We start from the raw sequence: 26,429 nt of genomic DNA, 5'->3' as shown, positions 1-26,429 counted from the left end.
CTCTCTTTGGAGATGCCGCTCTTACCAGCCGTGAAAACAGCTTTTCAGCGCTCTTTAAAGCGCACCGTACCAGCCGTAAGAACGGCTTTCACAGCTGACACACAGCTTTCTTTGCTCAGTGGGCAAAAAAAGAAAATAAACAAAAGGAGAGAATCGGCCCCGCTGCTGTGCTGTTCCACCTGCACCAGACGAGAGAGCAGTAGAGAGAGCTGGCTCGTTCCTTTCACACTCGCTCGTAGATACTACCATGTGTAGTTCGGCTCCGAAGCGAAAAGCTGAAGATGCAACGCACCTGCTGCTCATTATATACCCGCGCTGCGAGGCGAGCAGCTGATGCATATGATTGCATGCCAATGTGCATTGGCTCGTTTAGTTACACTCGAAGTAGATTGGCCTCTCTAGCGAGATTCCTATTCGTCGGTCATCCGACGTACGTCGAAGTGACCGACTGAATGGGAACCAGTGTTATTTGTGTATTATTGTTTTTTTTAATTATTATTTTGTTGTGCACTTTTTAGCATGAATTGCTATTTATTTGTCAACAATTTAATAATAATAAATATTTATTTTTGATTAAATAAAAGTGTTCTTTACACATTAGTGGCATTTAGTTTTTTAGTTTTTATTTTAGTTTAATTATAGTTTTATTAACTCTTTCCCCACCAGCGTTTTTTTTTTTTTAAAAATCATGTTTTTGTTAAAGACGTCTGGATCAGATTCAGAACGATGATCAAAACACAGATGAGTGGATTGAGTTCATCAACACCCCCAAAGCTTGCATAGTCCTATAGCTCTTCCTGAGTCGACATTTAATTCGGTAACATTAGGCAGTTTTGATTTATGTGCTGTTTAATGCTGATGATTGTGTTATTTTACATATGCTATCGCATGTTTCTGCTTCTTTTTCACCTGTGTTTTGATTCAGAGAGTCTGTACTCTTTCAGAAGATATGTCACAGCGCCTCCTACCGTATAACAGTGAAAGCACGGAAAGCCAGAAAATTCCGTCAATGGCGGAGAAAGAGTTAATATTTTGAATTAGTTTTTATATTTTTAGTTGTCTTGTTAGTTTTAGTTTATTTTTAGTCATTTCGTTATGTGCTTTAGTTTATTTTTTTTATTTTATTTTATTTTTTTTTTAAGATTTTGTTTTAGTTAGTTTCAGTGCTATCAAGCGATTAATCGCATTCGAAATAAAATTTTGTTTACAAACATATGTGTGTGTACATGTAAATACACACACATGCATGTACATTGCAAATGTTTGAAAACAGGTTTCAAAGTGCAAGTTTCTGAAAACAATAATGTTATTGTCTCCATGTAAACAACAAAAATGCAAATGTTTGAAAACAGTGACGTCATGCGCACATGTATTACGTGTTCAGTCTATAGTCTATAGTGTTTCTTTACAAAGTGACATCGCCAACTACTGGACTGGCATGAATAATACAGCTTTTTAATAATTTTCACAGATCCGTGTGAATGGGGATCATTTTGACAACCTTGTCGTCTGCACACGAAAAACGCAAATTAATAACTTTTTCTGTTTTTAGTACATCGTTATCATGTAAACAAATTGATGTCCTGAGTAAAATCTGGGTCTGACAACTTGGGTCTTTTAAATGACAACTTGCTCATGTGAACTTTTATAGAATCAACTTTTTCTTTTTATTCCTCCAGTGAAAAGTTTATGGTGAGACTCAACAAAAATGGTGGCCCAAAAAACCCAGAGAAGGTTGACCGCCTCTGCGCACTCTTTACGGTAGGAACACATTTAATAAACAGCATTGGTATTGCTATGGCTACAAGGTACATACTAATTTCATATGAAAATAGGTACTAACTTTTATAAAAAAGACCCTGAATTGCTTCGTTTATTTTCTCACAGGACCTAAGCAACAAGGACATGAAGAGAGATCTGTACATTGTGTCCCAAGTCATCAGGACGGGTGAGTGTCCCGTCTCATTTAACGTCTTTCCCTTTCTGTCTCTTCCTCTATCCATTTCCTTCATTTGGAGCCAAATGTGCCTGAGTTGCCACAAGGCATTGCATTTTTGCCAGCAATTGCATCTCTAGAGTGGTTACATAAGTGTGGCGTTGCAAGTTTCATTCCTTTTTAAAAAGGGACGGGTGGCTCGAACAGACCATTCAACCTCCCCCCGAATGAGACAAAACTTCCTGCTGCTCTCAAAATGGAAATGACACTGAATTACCATTTTAACCTCATTTGTGAGCATTGCGGAAACTTCAGTTATCTTTACATATTATCACGATTAGGAATGGAAGTGTTTGAAATTTGTTTGAATTAGTTTTGCAAAATTATGAGAGTAGTAAATGTGATTCAATTTCTGTCCATTTCAATTAATTAATTAATTTGATGATTCATTTGTATAAAAAAGATTTATTAAGAAAAATGTATTATTATATTGATCCATATAGCAATTAAATAGCCTTAAAAAATAAAGGCCACAAAATATATAGATGTAAATATCACTGTTTATTATAATGTATTATTACTAGGGCTGTCAAGTGATTAAATTTTTTTAATCAAATTAATTACATGATGTGCCGATTAATACATCTAAGCAAATTTAGTCGCAAATTAATCGCACATTAAATTTACACATACACTTTTAGGTCCTGAACAACAGCCATGTTTTGTTTTTGTTTTTGTTTTTTTTTTCTCTCCCAGAAGCTACATCTGAATTGGTATTTAGATATATTTACAGACTGTTTATTACAGTTCAGAGGTGGCATGAATGCATTTACACTGCAGTTACAATTGCATAAATAATGCCATGCATTTTAAATGGGTATTAATGGGATAGTTCACCCAAAAAGGAAAATTCTGTCATCATTTACTGTCATCATTTAGAAAATAATTTGACAAATGTCTCAGTATTTATTTATTTATTTATTTTAAATTATTATTATTATTATTATTATTATTGTTGTTGTTGTTGTTGTTATTTTCATACAATGGAAGTCAATGGTAACCAGAACAGTTTGGTTACCAACATTCTTCAAAATACAAAAATAAAAACAAATGTCTCAGTATTTTATTTTATTTTTTTTAATTATTATTATTATTATTTTAATACAATGGAAGTCAATGGTAACCAAAACAGTTTGGTTACCAACATTCTTCAAAATATATTATATGTCCTGCAAAAGAAAGAAAGTCATACAGGTTTGAAACAATGAGAGTGAGTAAATGATGACAGAATTTTCATTTTGATGTAAACTCTCCTTTTAGTGTTTTTTTTATTTATATGGATTTTTTTTAAATAAATGAATGAATGAATGATTGAATGAATGAAATGATACTCTAAATAACAACTAAAACTACCAGTAGTTGGCGGTAAATGCCTTAATGAGCAAGTAATTTAGTCGTTCATTTATTCAATTCATTCAAACAGCTGATTCATTTAGGAATGAAGTAAATGGCTCTTTTTATAAATGGGCCATTGAATCATTGTTTCACCCGATTTATTCAGAGAGGAAACAGTGTTGAGGTGCACAACAGTTCTGTTCTGGCTTTATAGGTAATATTTTTGTATGCAAAATTGATCTAAAACAGACGCTATTGTGTCTAAAATATAAAACAATAATAACTTAATAATATTAATAATATTTACTCTAAAATCAATATAACATTTGCACTTGTAATATTCTGGACAAAAAACATAACTTGTGTGATATTGCTTAACTATATCATATGATATAAATATGAGACAAAAACTCATACAGGATAATTTTTGCAGCAATATCTTGAATTTTAGGGTCATTCTAACTGCATTCTACAGGCTCCATCACAGAGTGAGTTGTTGCACTGCTTCATATTCGTCACCCAACCAACTTTATGAAATGTAAGATGAAATGCGTAGGTTTGGGGTGGGACGGGGCGGGTGTGTTAAATGTGTTAATCGATTTTAAAAAAACAACAACAACTAATTAATCACACTTTTTTTCTGTAATTAATCACGATTAATCACACCTAAGATGAATGTTTTTAATATTTTTTATATTGTAATACTTTCACATTGAATCTCCAAAATAATGTAGAAACAACATAAAGACAGTACATTTGAAATATCTGTTTAATGGCATCTTTTTACTAAGCACTATGAATGAAGGCCAGTATCACTGATACCAGTACTGATACTGATGTCTCTATATGGTTTCCCCCCCTCAATTTTAGCCATTAATCATAACCATTCAACATTACAGTATCATTGAAAGCCATTATTCTTTAACATTTAATAGGCTTTAAAAAATATAACTTTTAATTTAAGTGAACTTAATTTTTTTTTTCACATAAACCCTTTGTAATAAATGTCGCATTTAGCTGTGCCTTTAATATATCAGGGCTCATCGCCAAGGGTTTTTTCTCCTGGCCTAGTCAGACTGGTTCAGATTTTTACATGCCCTGCCAAAATGCACAAAGTTATTGTTTTCGTTGTTTTTGACCCGTGTAACCTTGTAAACAGTGCTTTATGATTTTCAAGCAGATCTAACAGGTAAATATACAGAAACTGAATAATTTCTTGAATAATTTCTGTATCTGTACAGTTAATAAACACTGCTCAGTCTTCACTGCATAAATTATAAATTGAATACTTATTAAAGCTACAAAAGTGATTTAGCCAAGAACAGCGAGTGATTTTTTTTCTTTGTCTTTTGTTCTTTGATTAACATTAATGACAGAGAGCAGCAGATTTATTAGGCCACTGCCACTTTACGACGTGACGCACATGAATCAGATCTGACACGCATCCAATTTTCTCTAATGAACTCTACATTCATTTAACACTTTTTAACTAATTTAAGACTCTGCTTACGAGAATACTCGCCAGTAACAGGCATTTTGCCATAATTTTGTGTGTTTTTGTCCATTCAAGCACGAAAGAGAACTCAATGCAGCGCTGTCTGAGCATGTGTTTCAGGTGTTTGTTCACAGAGATCCACTTCACACAGACAGCGCACCAGTGCAGATTTGAGTGCTGTTTTGTGTCTTATTGTGCTTGAATGGTTTAATAGCATTTGAATGAATGGTAGTGTCGTCATATATTGTAACACTAGAAAAATGCCGGGAAAAAAACGGATGCTGCGTTAACTGCATTAAATATTTTTAACATGTTAAACTGACAAAAAATTTATCGCATGCGTTAATTTTGACAGCCCTAATAAAAATGATTAAATAGCCTTATAAAAATACTGTTCATTTCTGAATAAGTTCTGAATAATTCATATGTAAAATTACATATAAAAGATGATTTATTATTTTATTGTTATATTTAACTAGATTTTTAAGCATTATTTAAATAAACAGTTAAATAAACAGTTGTGACTTTTTTCATGTTTTAGTAATACATATATGTAAATATCACTGTTTATTAATATGTATTGTTATATTGGTGCAAATAAAATTATTAAATATCAGTATAAAATACTGTTTTTTTTTAAACAAATTCTGAATAACTTGTCAAATTAAACATGATTTATTATTTTATTGTTATACTTAACTAAATTTTTAAACATTAACCATAATAAATAGCCTTATTAAAACAAACAAACAGAAACAAACAGAACAGAAAAACACATTTTTTATGTATTTGACTTCTTGCATTAAACATTTTGTATCTAATTGGTAGCGATGACTCTCTGATATACAAAAAATATAAATTTTAAGACAGTTGCGATTGTCATTTGAAATGTAAATTGTCTACTGAACAAGATTTGTGTAGTTCATTCAGATGGTAGGATGTACATTTCTGACAGCAATGTATTATGCATTTTTGTTCAGGCCGAATGCTGTTAAACGACTCGAAGAAAGGACCCCCTCATGTCCAGTACCGCCGACCATATGGATGTGCAGTGCTAGCCATGAGCGATGTCCTCCAAACCATCTCTGAACTCAAAGAGGAGAAAGACTTTGTGCTCAAAGTCTACACGTAAGTCTCTTCTATGCACTTTGGAGCCATTTATCTGCTTGATTTATCAATTAAATTGAAAAGAAAGACTGGGGAACTCAGGGCTTAAAGTTTTCCGGCACCGTGCCGGATTTCCGGCGTGCGGCATTTGGCTGAGGGAAAAAAATATATAGTCCTACATTTGTCTTGACTTCCTATTGTGCTTCATTTCATTCATACAGTTTGTACTCATTAATTGATCATATTGTACAATGTTCTAAACATTTAAACAGACATCGAATAGTATAAAGTGTGTATGTTGTAGTGTTTTAGTTGATAGCAGCGAGACGCAAGAGAAACACGGCTATTTGATTTATGAACGCGCTGCTCATTTCATAGTTTTCACCCATTTGTGTTTCATATCGTCTATCATCTCGCAAGGTTTAAACATTTAAATACATATAAAATAGTAGAAAATGTTTATGATCCAGTATTTTATTGATGTATTAGACTAATGAACCGACCACATAGCCTACCTACCTGTGTCAGCACTCCCGTTTTTGCCGGAAGTCTCCCGTTTTGCTATTTCTCCCAGGAAACTCCCGTAATTTGTATGGCTCAAACCTCGTTATAAGAATAATCAAATAATTATATTATTCCAAGGTTGTCCAGTTTGCCAGATCTTGTATGAAACACATTCTACTCGCGCAATCGACACATCACACAAATTCAAACCCATTTGTGACCCCAACCTGACAATCCCACACAGCAAAAGAACTCTGTGGCGGATCGGCCGCGGAGGTATCGTGGCTTCCGGACCGTATCCGCGGACGGACCCGTATCGGTGTCTACTTGCGTGCCGTGACAGATCCGCAACAAAGGCGTATCGCGGACCCGCTGTGGCCACTCCGCATCCGCGATTAAAACCTTACCTCCTTGATACAACCGTTACAGTAAAGGCGCGTGCGCGTCCACGGATCCGACATGGGTCCGCTCAGGATCCGACAGTAGAATTTACGGCGCCGCCCGGAGGCAGAGCTGATCGTGAACAGTCACGCGGGTTTGGCGACTTGAATGCGGATCCGCCTAGGAATCTCCTGCTGTGTGGGAACCTATAACCCCGTTGCACTGTTGATATCTGCGCAGTCGACGTGAGAAGTTGAATCAAGGCAAGCTTCACAATAAACCTCACAACAATCGAAAATAGGCTACTTAAACTGGAGTGAGATCATAGACATCACATCTCTGCCGCGATCTTTCCTGGTGTTCTGTGGCGCGTGACAGCGCCATTAGTTCAAGCAGAGCGCACGAACCAATCATCTCTTCCACTTTATTGTTACAACTTAAAATAAACAAGAATGAACATCTAAAGGTATGTTAAAAGATACAGTACAACTTAAAAAAATCTGTACCATGTCTCATGTAATCGCTCAATGAGTTTCAACCCCGGAAATACGTCAATAAAACAGACTGTAAAAATGTCACATTTACCTCAGAAAAGCCATTCACTGTGTCCAAAAACTCGTTAGTCAGCTACAAAAATGAACTTATAGAGGAGCAATTTGCTAAATATATGCACTACAGGCTATATCCCTTATTTGTACTTAACATATGCTTCAATATTGAATGTATGTTTGAATAAATCCGTTTTATGACAGCAACCATTTAAATGTTTAATGAAGGAAATTTTAAATGTTTATGAAAGAAAATTGTTTTCAAATAATGTTTTTTATATTTAGCTTACAAATCAATTAATTTGAACCTTTTAATAATATTATGATGTACCAACTGTCGCTCCTGTTTACAGCATTAGTTTTTTAGTATTTTTTTCTTTGAGGAATTTGCCATGTACTTTATAGGCCCCAAATTAATCAATATTGAATCGAAGGTAAACCAAATTGCAAGCTCCTGAATCGAAATCGAATCTAATTGTGAAATTTGTGTCAATGCCCAGCCCTAGTGTCTGTATATATATATATATAAACATTTTTTTTTTTTTTTTCCCCATTTATTTCTTGTCAGAGTGCACCAAAATGCTTTGTTTAAATGTTAAAATCACAAAAAAAATTCTGATTGGGGGAGGATGCCCCCAGACCCCCCAAACAATTTGATTTGTACACGTCACCTTTTAAAACCCCAACCCCGGCCACTTTATATGATAAACATTTTAATTTAAGTGTTTATTCACATAAACATTGATCGTATCACATATGTAGCATACCCTGTATTAACAAATGACGTGTGCATGGCAACAATAGAATTTTATAATGGCAAAACCTGCATCGCTGCCGTGAAACGTATCAAAGACTTTATGTGCAGCACCCTTAAGTTATATAGACATATAATCAGTGTTGGGTAAGTTACTTCAAAAAAGTCATTAATTACTAATTACTAATTACATCATCAATGTTGTATTTAAAATACTTTTCTAATTACTCTGTCTGAAAAGTAATTTAATTACTCAATAAGTAATTCAACTCATTACTAATTAATTCTTAAAATCCCTATAAACCTTGACCTGACAATAGAAAGGAAACTCTTTCAATAATTTAAATATGAGTCAAACATGGAATAGTCTAGCCTTTTATAGCTTTTTAAAACATTTTAGCTTTATTAAACCATACTATAATACTTAAAAATCTTTAGTAACAAATAGGGATGTAACAATACCAAAAATCCTGTAGTTGGTACCAATACCACCAGAATTGCACAATACTCGATTCCAAAGTCAGGTAGGTCTAATAGTAGCAAGTAAAAATACCACAGAAATTTAATAATCAAATAAAAATAACTCTGCAAAGTCATAACTGTATAAATTAAATATAGATGAATCTTTATTAAAGCTTTTCTTTTGCTGTTTGATTATCGTTTATAATACAGACAGCCAATAGTAGACAGTAGCATGTTTTAAAGGCTGCTGTCACTAAGACCTAATGGACAGAGGCAATATACTGTTACACATGCTGTTCACATTCACATAACCAACGCGAATGTACGCCAAGATGGGCATTTTGACATAACCGTGTGTGAATTTGAACATTTATGTGTAATAAACCACGAAAATCTGACACTCGAGAGAGGCGGCTATGTGTGCACGCTTTGGTCGAGAGCGCACTGACTGAAGACAGTCTCTCAGAAAGTGCGCGAGTAGTTTTTTTCTCCCCAGGACATAGCTTACGTTTTACCGTAATGTTCTTGCCTACCTGTGTCAAAAAAGTGAAGTAATTGGAATATTTCTGTTCTGCAAAACAGCCACTCGCTTCTGCCAACATCTTCAGACAGCGACTACACACCGAACTGGTGCGAAGTTGCGAACTCACGCGCAATTGCACTACAACTATCGATTTTAACCCTTAAATGCATGACTGTTTCGCCAATCATTCTTACATATTCGGGTCTTTATCAACCCAGATCTATATCTAACACAGAAGGATCTCTGCCAGTCGCGATAATATAAAACCCCTCTGATTTTAGAGTAACAATTACAGAAGAATAAAATAAATCGTATTTTGTTACCTTTTGGAGCTTGAAAGGGCTCTGTTTGAGCAGATGTTTTATGCCATCATCACTGTCCTCGTCAGAGCTCATTTCCCAGTAAATTCAGCAAATAATGGGCTAGTTTTATGTTTGAGGTCACGAATATGAGCCCATTCGCGATCTCAAACGTATTCTCAAAACTATATAATTTTCAACATCTTCAAAATCAATATTTCGATCGCTAACAGCTTCACCAGATCCGTCCAGTAAGAGTTACAGTCATATTTGATTGCGTTCAGTACTTGCTCTGCAGTAAATCGCTGAGCCATTTCATGTTTTTCTTATTATTTCGTTTTCTATCTGAATGAGTCGTCACTTCAGCATTGCGTTTCAGACATTGTCACCTTGTGGAATAAAGGTGAATTGCACTTATTCCGTCATCTAAGATTCAATTATTGTTGTGCAAAAAAAAAATATACTTACACTCATACACACCTCGGGTCGTTTGCGACCCTATACAATTTTTACAGAAATTGAATACAAAAATAGGCATTCTTTTATAATTTTAGGATTTTTTTCTTGTTATATTTTTTATAATGAATTGATTGAGGAATACCAAGAAGGTTGATGTCTAACTTTAAAAAATGAACGAGGAGGAGGGTAGTGAATGACGTCCCGGGTCACTAAAGACCCGAGGTATGCATTTAAGGGTTAAAGAGGCAGCATTCAATTTTACCTTTAGACAACAAATTTAGATTTTAAATTCAATATTGATTTAACTGTTGAACTAATTTACAGTATGTAACAGTATGTACTTAAAAGTACATTATAAGTAACTGTAATTAAATTACCTTAAAATGAACAGTAATCCCTTACTTTACTTTTTCTTTGGATAAGTAATTTAATTACAGTTACGCCTTACACCCAACACTGCATATAATATAGACATTCCAACAGGTAAGGAGAAATCACGCTTTATGTCTCATACTTAAGGGAAAAACTTGAGGTGCTTTACGCAACCGGGCACTGGAGAAGTTGTTTAGATGACAGGCAAATATTCCAATTTAGTAGAACTATTGCTCCTTTTTATAACGTGAGGATCAAGTCCAACATATGTTGTGATTTTCTGTTTATACCTCTCTTGTAATAGTGTTTAAACCAGTTGTAACGAGGTCAGTAGATGTGGGAAGAAGGAGGCGGGAACCGGCGAACGTTCAACAAAAGTTGAATTCAAAATAAACAAAGAACAAAACGAAAGTAATGCCGGCAGACCCTCGCGGACGTCTGCCGGCCACACAAACATAATAAAACATAACGTAAAGTCCAGGCCTGGTCCTCTCTCGTCCTTCACTGATGTCGCTCCTCCTTTTATGCCTCCGGAGCTCCTCCGTGAGAGACTCGAGGCCGGCACGCCTCGCAGGTGACGCTCATTATCACTCGCGTCACCGGCCTCGCGCCGTTCCCTCACGGCTCTCGCCCGCCCTGCTCGTCACATACCCCCAACGCCCCTCACAGGCCGGGGGGTACTCCCGCGACTGCGCTTACTCCCCCCCGGGGCCTGTCTCGGCGGCCGCAGCACCTGGGGGTAAGGATAGACGAAACGAGAGAAAGGAGACGGAAGCAAGGGAGCGACAGGACGAGAGAGGGGAGAGAGGAAAAAGAAAGAAAAAAAAAAAAATTCTTGGTCCGGTTCCCAGACACACTGCCGCCCGGTCCTCAGCCAGCCGGGAGGCTCTTCCTCGTGGTGCCATGCGATGGCACTGGACGCTCGGTGGACGGCCCGATCCTCGACCGCCTCCTGGCGGCCGGCGATGGCTCCTCCGACTGAGGGCAGCCGGCAGCGAGTCCCCCGTCCCCTGCTCCTCCCCTTCATGGCGGACGGCAGCAGGCTCCGGCCCACGGCAGACGGCGGCGACTCCTCCGCTCCCTCCAGGTCCAGGACGGCAGCCACCCCACCTCGTCCCAGGAGCACGGCATCCGGGTCTCCGTCCCACCTTTCACAAGGCTCCAGCACCACCGCCTCAGGCAGCCTCTCGCGGTCTACACACACTCCCGCGCTGCCCGAACTCTGCAGCACCGCGATCCCCCTCAGCAGCGAGGGCTCTTCGACAGCATGTCCCTCCTTCCTCCCGGGTTTCGGCACCAATGTAACGAGGTCAGTAGATGTGGGAAGAAGGAGGCGGGAACCGGCGAACGTTCAACAAAAGTTTAATTCAAAATAAACAAAGAACAAAATGAAAGTAATGCCGGCAGACCCTCGCGGACGTCTGCCGGCCACACAAACATAATAAAACGTAACGTAAAGTCCAGGCCTGGTCCTCTCTCGTCCTTCACTGATGTCGCTCCTCCTTTTATGCCTCCGGAGCTCCTCCGTGAGAGACTCGAGGCCGGCACGCCTCGCAGGTGACGCTCATTATCACTCGCGTCACCGGCCTCGCGCCGTTCCCTCACGGCTCTCGCCCGCCCTGCTCATCACACCAGTACATTTAGGACTTTCCTCCATCTTGTCCATTCTGCTTTTCACTTTCTGCCCTCCATCTGAATTCCTCACGTCATCAGAATCACATGATTGCAAACAAGCTATTATTCATACCCTTGGTAAAAAAAAAAAAAGGCTGTGAAAATAAATCTGCATCATTAATCCTTTTGATCTTTTATTTTAAAAATTTACAAAAATATATAACCTTTCATTGGAGAATAAGAATTTTAAATGGGAAGGGGGTGGCGGGGAGAATCTCATTATGAAATAAAAGTTTTTCTTTAATACACATTGCTCACAATTAATCATACCCTCTCCAGACCCTTTAAATTCCCAGGTCCATGTTGGTACTTCTCCTCTTCAATTTTCTATAGGGTTCAGGTCAGGGGACTGGGATGGCTATGGCAGAAGCTTAGTTTTGTGCTCAGTGACCCATGTTTGTTTTTGGATCATTGTCCTATTGGAAGATCCAACCAATGGCCCATTATATGACTCTAGCAGGGACAGTCAGGTTTTGATTTTTATCTGTTGGTATTTGATAGAGTCCATGATGCCATGTATCTGAACTAGTGTTGTCACGGTACCAAAATTCCAGTAGTCGGTACCGATACCATTAAAATTTTACGATTCTCTGTACCAATTTCGGTACCACAGCAAAATCTGTTGGAACTATTTTACTATATAGCCAATTTTAAAAACATTAAATATGATTTGGAGCGTGTGTGTATGTTTGTGTGTGTATAGGCTGCCTCAATGAAATAAATTTTGAAATATAAAATAAATAAATAAATGCTCAAACATCCATTTTGTACTGTTGAAAAAACGAGCATATGCTGGTTTGAGCTGGTGTATGCTGGTCAAGTGCTGGTCCATGCTGGTCCTAAACTGGTCCTGGACCAGCATGGTCCAGCATAGGACCAGCATAGGACCAGCATAATCCAGCATACCAGCTTCAAAACCTACCTTACCAGCATATGCTCGTTTTTTCAACAGGGGTAACAAACGTGTATGTTTATTTTAGCTATTCCGTCAGTGAAACAATATACTAGCCTGTAAATCTATGAAATAAATATAGGTAAATAACGGTAACCTAAATAATAAGAAAGTTAAATATTATTTAAAAAAAACATTCGTTTTTTATTTCCACACAAAGATGCGTCATATAGCCAATGTCCCGTTATTATAGTCTTTGATATAGCCTACTGCTCTGCGCTTTGAGAGGGATGAGGACACGAGCAGGAAAGAGACCATTTCTCTTTAATAATATCTTCATGTTATCTCCTGATGTTACAAACAACTGACACTTGTTGTAAAAGGTCTGAAGAGCGAGTTTTATCCTCCGCAGGGGCAAGACATTCAGGCTATGTTGGATTTAGCGCTGCCAGAGAAAGCAAAAGTAAAAATCACCGGCGTGTGTGAAACGCGCTATACAAATAAACTTGACGCGTCTTATAAAGTCTAATAACAAGCACAAACTCTGTTAAATAGAAACTGACGTGCAAGTAAAAAGGTTTCTGTCCTAGGGTGTTTTTCTACTTTACCACAGTAAAGAATGCGAATAGCCTATAATAGGCCTAAATGCAAACGAAAGGAACGTTTATAATCCCCTGCGTGAGTGAAGATTTGGGAAAAGAAACAGAGATTCCATGTCGAATAACTAATGGAATATTGTTAAATTCTCTGCTAAGCAGGAGACCAGATCGCGATTCGCAAAACAGAATACAAAGCTTAAATTTATGGACTCACGTAACTCTGTCATTCGGCATGAACCAATATGTTTCCATGGCTGCGATGTCACATTTAATTGCTAACCTATTATTTCTTTTGTAAACAAAGCTTTGTGCTTCACTCGTGTCATATTCAAGTAAATGCTGCCAACAGCCTTATCAGTGGGTACCGAATATACCCGGAATCTCGGTACTACCGGTACTACAGAAATGCGGGTATCGTCACATTTTCAAAATTTCAGTACCGACTTGGTACCGAAGTACCGGTTCTGAACAAGATGTCCAGGATCTCTGGCAGAAAATTAGGCCCCCAACATATTTTTTTTATCCCTGTTTGCACTAAACCCATCTTGACCATATAACGTTTGAAGAGTAACTGACACTTAAAAGTAACTGGGAAAAAAAAGGAAAAAAAAAAAAAAAGCAAACACTCAAGATGGGTTTGGTGCACACAGGGATAAAAAAGTACCCCATGTGTAAAATGAAATATACTGCTGGATCTTTAATGCTACAGCAGTATATTCTGCCAGCGATCAGTTTTCTGCCAGAGATCCTGGACATCTTGTTGAGATACATGGTATCATGGATTCTATCAAATACCAACAGATAAAAAATCAAAACCTGACTGTCCCTGCTAGAAATCATATAATGGGTATGGTTGGATCATTTATCAGGACAATGATCCAAGACAAACATCAAAATCAACTCAAAAATGGGTCACTGACAAGTAGCACCAACATGGAGCTGGTAATGTGAAGGATCTGGAGTGATTCTGTGTGAAGGAATGGTTTCTGATCTCTTGTCAGGTGTTCTCCAAACTCATCAGGCATTATAGGTGAAGACTCAGAGCTGTTATCTTGGCTAAAGGAGGTTGCAAAAAGTATTGAATAAAAGGGTATGGTTACTTGTGAGCAGTGTGTATTAGAGAGAAAAAAAAAAAGCATATACAATTCTTATTCTCCAATGAAAGGTTAGATTTTTGTACATTTTTTTAAATAAAAGATCAAAAGGATTAAGATTTATTTTCACAGCCTTCTTTGGTCATATTTACCAAGGGCATGAATAATTTTGAGCACAACTGTATATTAAACCATGAATGAAAAATCGCTCGCTTGTCTTATTAAATCTACAGTCAAACACTTGAGCGCTGATGGTTTAAAACCACTCAGGAATATATTAACTTCTCTGTTCCAAATAGAACTGAGAATTATTGTAGCCTGCACCATTTGAGATTTGCAAAGCTGAACATTGTAAACACAAATTCATGTAAAATTGATGTACACTATGCAGTGTACGGATCAGAGGAACATATTTGCTTCATGACTGACAGGGTGTTTTCTCAAACTCAGATTTGTCATTGCATTTTGATAAATGATGTAAGATTTGCATGCCAGAACAGCTCTGTTCCAAAACTTAAGATACTGCCTACCTATACAGCATTTTAAAGCGTCATAGGCATGCTTATGTCATTGAGGCTTTTTCATAAGGTAGTCAAATTTAAAAGAAAGAAATTATCAAAGTTAGTGGGCAGTTTAAGGAAAATGCCAAACTATACTTGTTTCAGTCAATATAGGTCCACTGTAGTTGTATTTTATATTTCATCCTAGGGGTGTGACGAGACAGGTGTCTCACGAGACGAGACGAGACTCAAGATTGAGTTCACGAGACGAGACAAGATTTTTACACACTATTTTTAAGAAATCCTCAATGGCGAAATACATGACTAGAAAAAATATTCTGCAGGTGTATTTGAAATGTTTTAACTAATCATCTTGTAATGAATGTCATTTCAGTTGTACTTTCTGAGTATTTATTATTATATGCAGTAAAAGACAACAATACTTAAGTACTGTAAAAGGTTTTGACACAAACTCAACTGACTGACTTCTCTTCTGTATGATTTCAGTCTCTTCAGACCTTCCTGTACATGATTTATGAGCTTCTACAACTTTTGACCTCCTAACTGAACTCCTTTCCACAAACTGATCATAGAAATAAAAACAGTATGAATAAAAATGGTAACACTTTACAATAAGGTCTCATTTATTAACATTATTGTATTAACCAACATCAACTAACAATGAGCAATATATTTGCTACAGTATTTTTTAATCTTTGTTTATGTTAGTTAATAAAAATAGTCATTCATTGTTAGTTCATGATAGTTCACAGTGCATTAACTAACAAATGAAACCTTATTGTTTGTGCTTAATAAGATTAAGAGAAAACTGTTATTCATTTTTTATGGTAACACTTTACAATAAGTGCAATCTTAATTGCACTCTCTCAATATTCAAAGTGAAAATAGGACCAAATTTTTCTTTGATACAGAGCTAAGAGATGGTTACAACTACACTGCCCAGTCTAACATAGCTTTCATATTGAGAGATATTTGCATTCATCAGGGAGCCGCTTTCAAAATGCAGGGTATTGAAATCGCGTTTGAATGCGCCCTTGTGTTTACTTTCACTTTCACGATCGTGCATAACTCTGTAAATATGGAGCGGCGGCGACCGTTATCCAACTGAATTAAATGTTTTAATTTAAATACAAAGCAAAACGATAGTGGAGGCATACTGTAAACGAAGCAGTGGCATATTCTTTCCTAATCATCCTAACACTCTGTCATGGCAACATCACGAGACTACTTTTCGCCTCGACGAGAAATCTTGTCATATATTAGTCTCGAGAGATCTCGTGACACGAGATCTCATCACAGTCCTATTTCAACCAATGTTTATGTGCCGTTTTGTTATGCTCACTAAATTGTTGTGCTATTAGCATCGCAACATGCTAACATGAAACTGTATTGGAACAAATTGGGAACATTCTAATTGAGTCTCTCATGAGGTTTCATTTGATAGAATTCTTTTATATTTTGTATTTCATCCAATGCACAGTGTATTATGCTTACTAGAGTATTCCGCTATTAGCGTAGCAACATGCTAACATCATAATTTATTGGAATGATTTGTGAACATTCTAATTCAGTCACTCATTTCAGATTGTATGCTTTTATATTTTATATTTCAGCCAATATTTATATGCGCTGTGTATTGTTATGCTTACTAGAGTATTGCGCTATTAGCATAGTGACATGCTAACCTCACACTCTATTGGAATTAATTGTGAATGTTCCAATTCAGTCAGTCATGATGTTCCATTTCAGTTAATATGCTGTCTAAGATGGTAGTTGTCTATGTAGGCAGCATACAATTTTTTTTTTTTTTTTTTTTTTTTTTGTGGAAATTTGGCTACATTTTTAATTATATTTGCTACAGTTAATAATTAGCAACAATAGCTGCAGCCTACATTTGCTGTTGTTTATTACAGAAAAGATACATCATACATTATTTCTGCTGTGAAGCTCTCTCTGAAACCCTTCCCCAGTGGACGGTGACACGTGGTTGAGTCCTCTAGCTATCTCCATCACAGACTTTCATTACCTCTGTGTGCAACCGTGCAGAAAGCCTCCTCTGTTTTATTGGCTGGGGAACTGACAGAACTGGTAAAAGAAAGAGAAATCAAAGAAGAAAAAAATATAGGTGTATGTGTGGACAAAGATAGAAAAAAGGGGCAAGATTTGTTTGGATACCCCAGCAATCAAAATGACAAGCAATCATGTGATATTAAGCCATCAGTGTCTGTGAAACTGTGAGAAATGTAGTAACATTGAAGTGAAGAATCTGCGCTTTTCACAGGCTGTTTCTCTTGGTGCTGCAGAGATGCATTAGTCGCATTGTCGTGATGAACCTCTGGCTGTTCTCCGTCAATAAAACATATTAATCGTCCATTGTGCGTGAGGGGTGAGATCTATTTGAATGAGATGAGATTATTTCTAGTAATTATTGTTTTGTATTTATAAAATGTGCTAATATAATGCATAATTTTCATTATCAGATTATTGGATTGGGTTTTTTAAGCAATAGATAGATAGATTTGCATGCGTGTTTTTGAAGGTCTCATCATGGAAGTGTGCGTTCAGGCTGTGCTTGTTTCTGGGGACATCTAGTGGTTGACTGCTGGGTTCGTAACGGCATGGCACACCAGGCTAACAGTTGAGCCAATCAGATTTGCATGAGATATCCCTTCATGTTCTGTAACGTAGCACTTTCCATCAAACAGCCTGTGTTGGTGTAATGCCGTTGCGACCCTGCGAGCAACAGACCAGAACCACCCTTGACGCCCTTGGAGCCAGTCGCCATGACAGCCAACCAGATGGACTCTGTGGGAGTTTCCACAAAGCATCTGCCCGCTATGCCACCACAAACCCTAGCATTAGCATAGCACGGAAGTCCCTTTTCAGCTGCCATGGCGGGTTTAGTCACTTCTACATCAGGCATTAATGATATCACTTCCCCTCAGGCCAGAAACTGCTGTTCTCGAAGCTCCATCAGCTAGCCCACAGCGATTTAGCAGCTTCTGATGCTGGAACGTAGCATATGGCTCTGTTCCCTCTCCTGGGAGCTCCACACTTCTCTACTTTTAAGCAGTAGAGTGTCGTGATTTGCTTCATTGTGTGATGACTCTCAACACTTGGCTGTACTTGACTGCGTGTTTCTTTCACTCACCAGCCTATCGTTCAAAGTGGCAATTGACAAATGCAGCATGCAAATGCTAATGCAGCTGTGCCAGTTGGAGTTAATTGTCTTGATTGTAGGTTATTCTACTCTCAAAGTCAAAGATATCCCCCTTTAAAAAAAAAAAAAAAAAAAAAGTGCACAAAACTTTTTAAAGGTGCCCAAGAATGCTTTTTCACAAGATTTAATATAAGTCTAAGTTGTCTCCTGAATGTGTCTGTTAAGTTTCAGCTCAAAATACCCCATAGATTTTTTTTTAATTAATTTTTTTAACTGCCTATTTTGGGGCATCATTAACTATACACTGATTTTTTGAGCGCGCCGCCCCTTTAAATCGCGTGCTCCCTGCCACACGAGCTCTCTACTATATTACAGCTCATTTACAAAGTTCACACAGCTAATATAACCCTCAAATGGATCTTTACAAGATGTTCGTCATGCATGCTGTATGCATGCTTCGAATTATGTGAGTAAAGTATTTATTTTGATGTTTACGTTTGATTCTCTATGAGTTTGAGGTTATGCTCTGTGGCTAATGGCTAATGCTACACTGTTGGAGAGATTTATAAAGAATGAAGTTGTGTTTATGAATTATACAGACTGCAAGTGTTTAAAAATGAAAATAGTGACGGCTCTTTTCTCCGTGAATACAGTAAGAAATGATGGTAACTTTAACCTCATTTAACAGTACATTAGCAACATGCTAACGTAACATTTAGATAGACAATTTACAAATATCACTAAAAATAGCATGCTATCATGGATCATGTCAGTTATTATTGCTCCATCTGCCATTGTTCGCTGTTGTTCTTGCTTGCTTACCTTGTCTGTGCACAGATCCAGACCTTAATACAGCCTTTCCTTGTCTAATGCTCGAACATGGGCTGGCATATATGCAAATGTTGGGGGCGTACATATTAATGATCCCGACTGTTACGTAACAGTCGGTGTTATGTTGAGATCCGCGTGTTTTCCGGAAGTCTTTTAAACAAATGAGATTTACATAAGAAAGAGGAAGCAATGGGGTTTGAAACTCAATGTATGTCTTTTCCATGTACTGAACTCTTGTTATTCAACTATGCCAAGATAAATTCAATTTTTCATTCGAGGGCACCTTTAAATGAATTAGATTATTAATTGCCTATTTTTATTATATTTAATAACCTACACATAGAACAATATCTAAAATATCTAATAAACTGCTAAATTTTAAGTTGTTTTCTTTTTTATTTATTATTCAAAATAGATTTCACGTTTGTCACATTCCTGATCATGTGTCATTCTGAAAAGTAACGGCAAAAGTCCCACAATGATTTTTTTCTCTTTTTCTTTCTCAGTGAAAATCCTGCTCTACTCGGAAATTCGTTACATTAACATACAGGGCTCTATTTTAATGTTCTAAGCGCATGGTCTAACATGCATGCCGCAAGTGCACTTAGGGTGTGTCCAAATCCACTTTTGCTAGTTTAAGGATGGGAAAAATGGTCGGCACGCCCGGCATGTGGTCTAAAAGGGTTGTCTCTAGGCGCATATTATGAACGCACTCTTTAAATAACAAAACAAATATTGCACCATTGACTTTAGACCAGGTTTCAGTTGGTCAATGACGCAGTCTATTTCAGTTGCCTCAAAATAACAATGCGCCAACAACACACACCTTGTGTTCAGACCAGCACGCCCATGGGTGTACAAATGGGCCGCGCAAATACATTTGCTATTTAAACAACATGGTGCTGGATGTGAAAATGTTAATTCCGTTGGGCTGAACCTAGCAAAAAACACTTGCGTAGCGCATGCCACTGCATTGCACCAGGTGTATGATAGGGCCCACAGTAGTTACATATAAATTGATAAATTACATGTGTGACTCCAAGAATCTAGGAATCACCAGAATACTCATGCACTAGTTGCATTCCAGATGACACACTATACACTATGCACTTATACACTATGTACTTATACACTATGTATTCATCCGTGTAGTGTGTGAATTTTATAAGATTATTTCGTCATTCAACATCAAAGTCTGATAGCCCCTCCCCCTCTACTACGTAATTAAAGCTCCGACAGTTGACTGCATAAAGTGTCCAACATTCCACACTTTGTTTTTCTGTTAATTTAGCGCATCATCCAGGTGTTTAGAATGTACTTTTTCTTTTTGGAATTTTCAGTGTGAACACACTACTTGCACTATTTATACTTAAAAACGTCATAGAATAGGCACCAATTGGGAATGAATTGGGATTCACCAACTGGTTCCACCTGCTTCATCCATACGATAACATATTTTTCTTGCTTTAATGGATTGTCCTCGTTCTTTTCTCTTTCACAGGTGTAATAATGAAAACGAGTGGTACCAGATTCATGAGAACATTATCCGCAAGTCCAGCACCAAATACACCGCCCCCAGCACTAACTACGGTAAGTGCACTTTGAAAATGGTCGTACACTTGATTTAAGTGTTATCAGATGAGAAACGTGTAGCTTCACTGAAACTGAACTGTCCTTGCAAAAAAGCATGTCTGTTATCTTGCTTTACTGTCGTAGTTAATGCTTCGCTTATTTTGCTGAAATCACTATAGGAATGTGTAAGATTGGCCCCTAACTCTCGGTAATTATCCTGTAATAAAGCAAAGTATGATGTCAAAGTCCATTTATGTTCTCAGTAGGTGCTAACATACCTAAAAGAACATGAAACAAGAAAATGTGAATGTAGACATTACCATGCCTGGTAACTAAGAATACAAGAACATCTGTGGAATGATAAAAGAGTCCAAAATTATATTGAATAACTAGATCAGGTCCCTAATAACCCTTAAAATGAGCTGCATGAGCAAGCAAAGTAAGGCCAGTCTAAAGGCCCATTCACACAAAATAACGATAACTAAAATGATAACTACACCAGCGATTGGTATATTTATTTTCTCTATTTTTCTAGCACGATTGTTTTATTAGCAAAATATCCAGGCGTCCAGGTCACACTCAATTGGCATTCCATGTATGCTCTAAAGTGCAATTGCCCTCATGTTTTGCCAAACGACAACAATTGCATTAAACATATCAACGAAATAAACAGTATAAACTTAGATATCTATCATAGTTTTCAAATACCTCTATTTTCTCCATTTTCAAATGTATCCACTTGGGAGAACATCTTCAAAAAAAACTAAAATGACATCTCTGTGCGAATGGAAGGCCAAAACAGAGAGAAAAAGATGTGTTTTCAAATGTATCTGGAAAAGTGTGAATGTAGCCCTAGTCCTAAGGGAAGTCCTAGGGGAAATGAGTATCATAGAGGTGTGACTTGAGGTATCGTTCAATGGTAATTGGTGTGTTAGCTGTCCTAATTGAGAGTTTATTTCACCATCGAGGGGAAGGCCTAGAAAAATTTCTGGACCTGGATGAACAGAAACCCTTCCAACTGGGAATTGACAGGAGCCAGGCAATCAGAATGACTGATTGCAGCAGGCGGGCTGGTGTGTACGATTTAATGAAGGATTGAAGGTAGCGGGGAGCCAGGTCATTAGCGGCATTGTAGACCCAAAACAATGTCTTGATTGAATTGAATTGTAGCAGTTACTGGCAGTCGGCATAGAGACCTGAACAAAATTGTAACATAAGAGACACAATCTCTCTGGTACGTTCTTTGAAACAAGGGCCCATTTTACTAAATAAATACTAACGTAATCACAAGGATAATTATAGTGGTCGTCATGAAGTCGTCTCACATTTCTCCGGAACTCTTCCCTTTGTGCAGGTCTAATCATCTCACTGCAGCTGTTGAGAGGTGACATGGAGCAGGTGCGCAGGGAAAACCCCATGATATTCAACCGCGGCGTGGCCATCACACGCAAATTAGGTTTCCCCGATGTGATCATGCCAGGTAAGTCTCATGAAGGTCATGGTTGCAGTTCACGATTACTTCAGGACTGAATGAATCCAAGAGATATGCTAAGACTTTGTATTCAGGGTCTGAGTATAAGTAGACGGCTGCGACAAGTTAGAATAAGAAAATATAACCAAAGTGAGTATAATAATAGTTGAATATTTAGGATAATATTTTGGACATACTAATTTCCCTTATTTTTACATTTCGACCATTTATCGGTTATTGGTCTTAGCATTAAAATCGACTTATTGTATCAGCCAGAATTTTAATATTGTCCCACTACTCAAATTAAATAATTGAGTTAACTCAATGCTAGGGTGTTGTGGGTGGTTTCTACTGCGTTGTTATCATTAAAAATCCCGTTGTCAATTGTCAAAATTGTACAGTCCATTGTCAATAGTGTAGTGTTGTATGAAGCACAGCTCACACAAAAGTCGCTTTCAAACCAAGCAGCTTTCTATTGGCAAACACAACGATTCCAACTACTTGTTGCGAAATCTGCATGAAGAAATCTTTTGTGAAATTCCAGATTGCATTGATTCCTACTGAAATTACTGGATTTTGTCTGCGAAAATTTGGTGAACTGTGGTAAATATTACTGTTCTGTTGTATCAAACAAATCACTGAGATTTTTTTCTGAGAAACTCAGAAAAACTCAGAGTTTTCAGTGGTTTCTGTGCACACTTCTTGCTTTTTCACTACCTAGGAACTTCATAAAACCACCCTCCTGTGTCTCTCTGCGATGCTTTTCACGTGGAGGTCAAAGCCCTGAAGCGAGTCTTGTGAAAGGGCCTTTAGCAAGACCAATAATCGCATATAACAGCACATAATCGGCCTCATTGCCTTTTAACTGTGTAGAATCAAGCTTATATGAATGTATATGACCCACATTTTGACAGACTGTACCGGCTCTCTGCTCTGAGCCTCAGAGGGCCTGTAAAACCAGCTGGACTCTTGCCACGTCAAAGTTGAGTTAAGAAATCCCTTCCCTGTGATTCAGAAGGAGCCTTGGGGCTTCTCTTAATAAAATCATGTCACTGTGTGTTCTTTAAAAATTCAGTGGAGCTCTGGCTGAATTCCCGAACAGTCAAAATCGCGTAACCATGTACAATATCTCTTCTCTTCGTCCATAAATTCACACATCAGTCTTGTAGTCCCAGATGTCCTTCAGTATAGGTGGATTGATGGGTCCTCCATCTTCTTTTGTAGAGCCCTCTCATTTGTCTCTGAGTTAAATGCTTCCTCCTTCTTCTGAAGAGCTCAATGATTAGTTTATCATCCACAAATCGATCAACCTGAGGTAGTTCAATTATAATCACAGACAAGGCTGTGCTCTTTAAATTCAGCATTTTGAAACGCCAATAAGTCGATAGGCATCCGAGAGCCATGGTTCCTTGGGTTTCTGAGGTACGTATTTTTCTGAAAGAGGTTTATATGCTATTGAACCACAATGTCTGGGAATAACCCATGTAATCTTATTTCAGATTGCTGCATTGACTTTATTCCCTTAAAAGATCAAACTTGGCAGGTTTCTAAAAAATGGTCCCAGCGTTGGGATCCATTGCACTAAAAAACAATGTCTGTCTTTCAAACAATATTAAGTCTTGGAGGCAGCAATTAGATGGAGTATTGAACTGTTAGCATTATGAAATGTTAATGACACTTGAGGTGCCACAAGCTTTGAAAATTATACATTCTCATGACATTTTCAATAAGCCGGAGATGAGTTTGTTCAACAAAACCTGTCCAGAATTATTTGTACATTCCTTTTCAATGCCAGATGTGATGGGTTGGGATTGCGTCATCCACTTCATTTTCATTTTAGCCATAAAAAGACCAAAAATACAACTTAAAGGTGACCTATAATGCCCATTTTAGAAGATGTAATATAAGTCTCTGGTCTCCCCAGAATGTGTCTGTGAAGTTTCAGCTCAAAATACCCCACATATCATTTATTATAGCTTGTCAAATTTGGCACTATTTGGGTGTGAGCAAAAAACATGCAGTTTTTGTGTGTGTCCCTTTAAATGCAAATGAGCTGCTTCTCCCAGCCTGCTTTCCAAAAGAGGGCGGAGTTTTAACAGCTTGTGCTTCGGTTGCTCAACAACAAAGCTGGAGAATCTCACGCAGCCAAAATGACGATTGTCAGTCTTACATTGTTCAGGAAGAAGTTACAACTATTAGAATGCAACTGGACATTTCTAAATAATTAGTGGATAAATGTATGTAGTTATGTGGAGTTGATTCAACTAATCGACTAGCATGTGCCGTCATGCTAGTCTTTTGTGCAAATTCATCATTGAATTGACCCTTGTTTGTGAAGCAGTCCGCCATAAAATGGTGGCATGGTAACAACACTACTACAACAACTCTTCCTCTTCTCTAAAGCATCCCAACATGGTCTCGCCCCCTTTGTTGTGTATTCTCGGGGGCAGGGTTTATGTCAATTTTAGGGTTAGTGATATCACTAACCCGGGAAGAAGCTTGTTGTAGTCCTTACCAGCCATTTGTTGTAGTCCTTAAACAGCGAATTCTTTAAAAGAAAATATCTCCCTTTGCGTGGAACTTTGAGCGTCATAACTTTACAGATGTTATGTATGCTCTAACAGAAACGTTACACAGTAACTAAAGTTAAAAAAGTGAAATCATAATCAGCCACCCTTTTAAAAAAAGTCAGTTTTCCTGATGTTTCCATGGTCCTGTGTTTTGTCGTCCTCTTAATATACATAAAACAGAAAGTGAGCACATGCAAATACCTAGATACTAAACCGTAGCATCTGCTTTCCCTTCTCTATACACTAGCTACTGCTGTCAGGCCATTTTTTCCTCTTTCCAGCTGGGAATGCACCAGGATTGTTCCTTTTTGGAAACAATTTGTGCCTGAATAGAGGGCTTTATGTGGATTGTATTCCACAAAATAGCTCTGAAGCAGTGGAGAGAAGTGTCTTAACGCTGTAGCCGTAACAGAAAGCATCTAAACAGGAACGCAATCCAATGAAATACCAGTGCTCACAGGGAGTCAGCCTGCTGCTGCCAGATAACATTTTTATCGGGGTGTGAAACTGTAGGGTACTGTCAGCCAAACAGACAAACACACAAAGCTTTATTTAGGCTTTTACAGTGTGTTGTCTATTCCATCCACTGTTTCTAAATGCAGCTGTGGCCATATTTGCTTTCTTGTCTAGATTTGCTTCTTGTTAGATTCACTAACAGTAGTATTTGTGTTGTGGGACACTGAATGTTTGGAATGGACGATTTTCGATCTGATACCAAGTACCATAAAGGCCAATATTGTCAATATGTTTACTAACACTCATACTGGTTTTATTTATTTATTTATTTGTTGCATTTTTAAAAGATATTTAGGGCCTGAACACCGATGGTGTGAGGACCCTATTGTAATTGCTCGGTCAATAGGTTGTTTGCACATGACGTCACAACAGCAGCACAAATGAGTCTGGAGGGCAGGGAGTGATTTTTCTATATACGAATCCTATCAAAAACTCAAAATTCGTATGTTTTGCGTCATTTATGGTTGCTCAAATCGATAAAATCGAGAACCCAGAAGGTGTTTATATCGTTTACATAACTTACACCGTTTTTTGTAACTTATATCGTTTTTTTAACTTTAAAAGTTGTCGCCTTTTATAGCGTTTTGCGTCTGCTGATACTGAAATGAATATGGATACCTGCTTACCTTTTTTGTTTTTGACTTGGTTAAATATCTACATTCTTCACGGTATCGTTTGCAGGGAAGAGAAGATATTTTATCCCACTGAATGATAATTTGATGTTTTCACTTGTTTTGTAGTATTCCGTTCACAATGTTGATCTGGTTACCATGAGAACAGTGTCACGTGCTGCTGCTTCAGCTATCATATGGTAGAAAATGTCCAAATAAATGTTGCTGACAGAAGTCGATTCAACAACGAAGACAACACTGTTCAGCTATGTGATTATTTTATTGAGTGATAGGGAGCGGGTTAAATCAGTGACATTATTAGATTTGATATACGGCGTCTTCCCGTCACCTCCTCAACCTGCTTCCCTTAGTGTGTTTTTACACATAGAAAAGGCAACAATTGTATTTTTTCTTTGAACGATGATGTGAGCTCCTGTTGCAATTCTGATTTAGCATAAATGACCTACAATGGTGATATTTTTCACAATTGCGACAGAAAATCAACATACTGCCCTAACTTCACTAGCAGCAAGGCAGCGTGATATTAACAAACCCAGACTGTTTCTCAATATGCGTTCTTAAGTGATCTTGCGTCCTTGTGTTCTTGCTCTACATCATCATCAACCGTCGAAGTATCTGTGTTCTTGCGTCCTTCCGAGTTCGTTCTTTCAAGGTCGCCTGGC

General features: G+C 37.7%; 1 protein-coding gene across 1 annotated transcript in view; it reads left to right on the top strand.

Moving 5' to 3' along the window:
- dock3 (dedicator of cytokinesis 3) overlaps window positions 1-26,429 on the top strand; it is a 261,906-nt gene that overhangs the window by 185,994 nt on the left and 49,483 nt on the right. Inside the window, 5 exon segments of the mRNA XM_048167153.1 lie at window positions 1,680-1,761; window positions 1,888-1,948; window positions 5,807-5,954; window positions 20,508-20,596; window positions 21,933-22,058. Of these exon segments, the coding sequence (XP_048023110.1) occupies window positions 1,680-1,761; window positions 1,888-1,948; window positions 5,807-5,954; window positions 20,508-20,596; window positions 21,933-22,058 (506 nt within the window).

Source organism: Megalobrama amblycephala, linkage group LG2, assembly GCF_018812025.1.
Source record: "Megalobrama amblycephala isolate DHTTF-2021 linkage group LG2, ASM1881202v1, whole genome shotgun sequence".
NCBI lineage: Eukaryota > Metazoa > Chordata > Actinopteri > Cypriniformes > Xenocyprididae > Megalobrama > Megalobrama amblycephala.
This window is presented reverse-complemented; position numbering and strand designations above follow the sequence as displayed.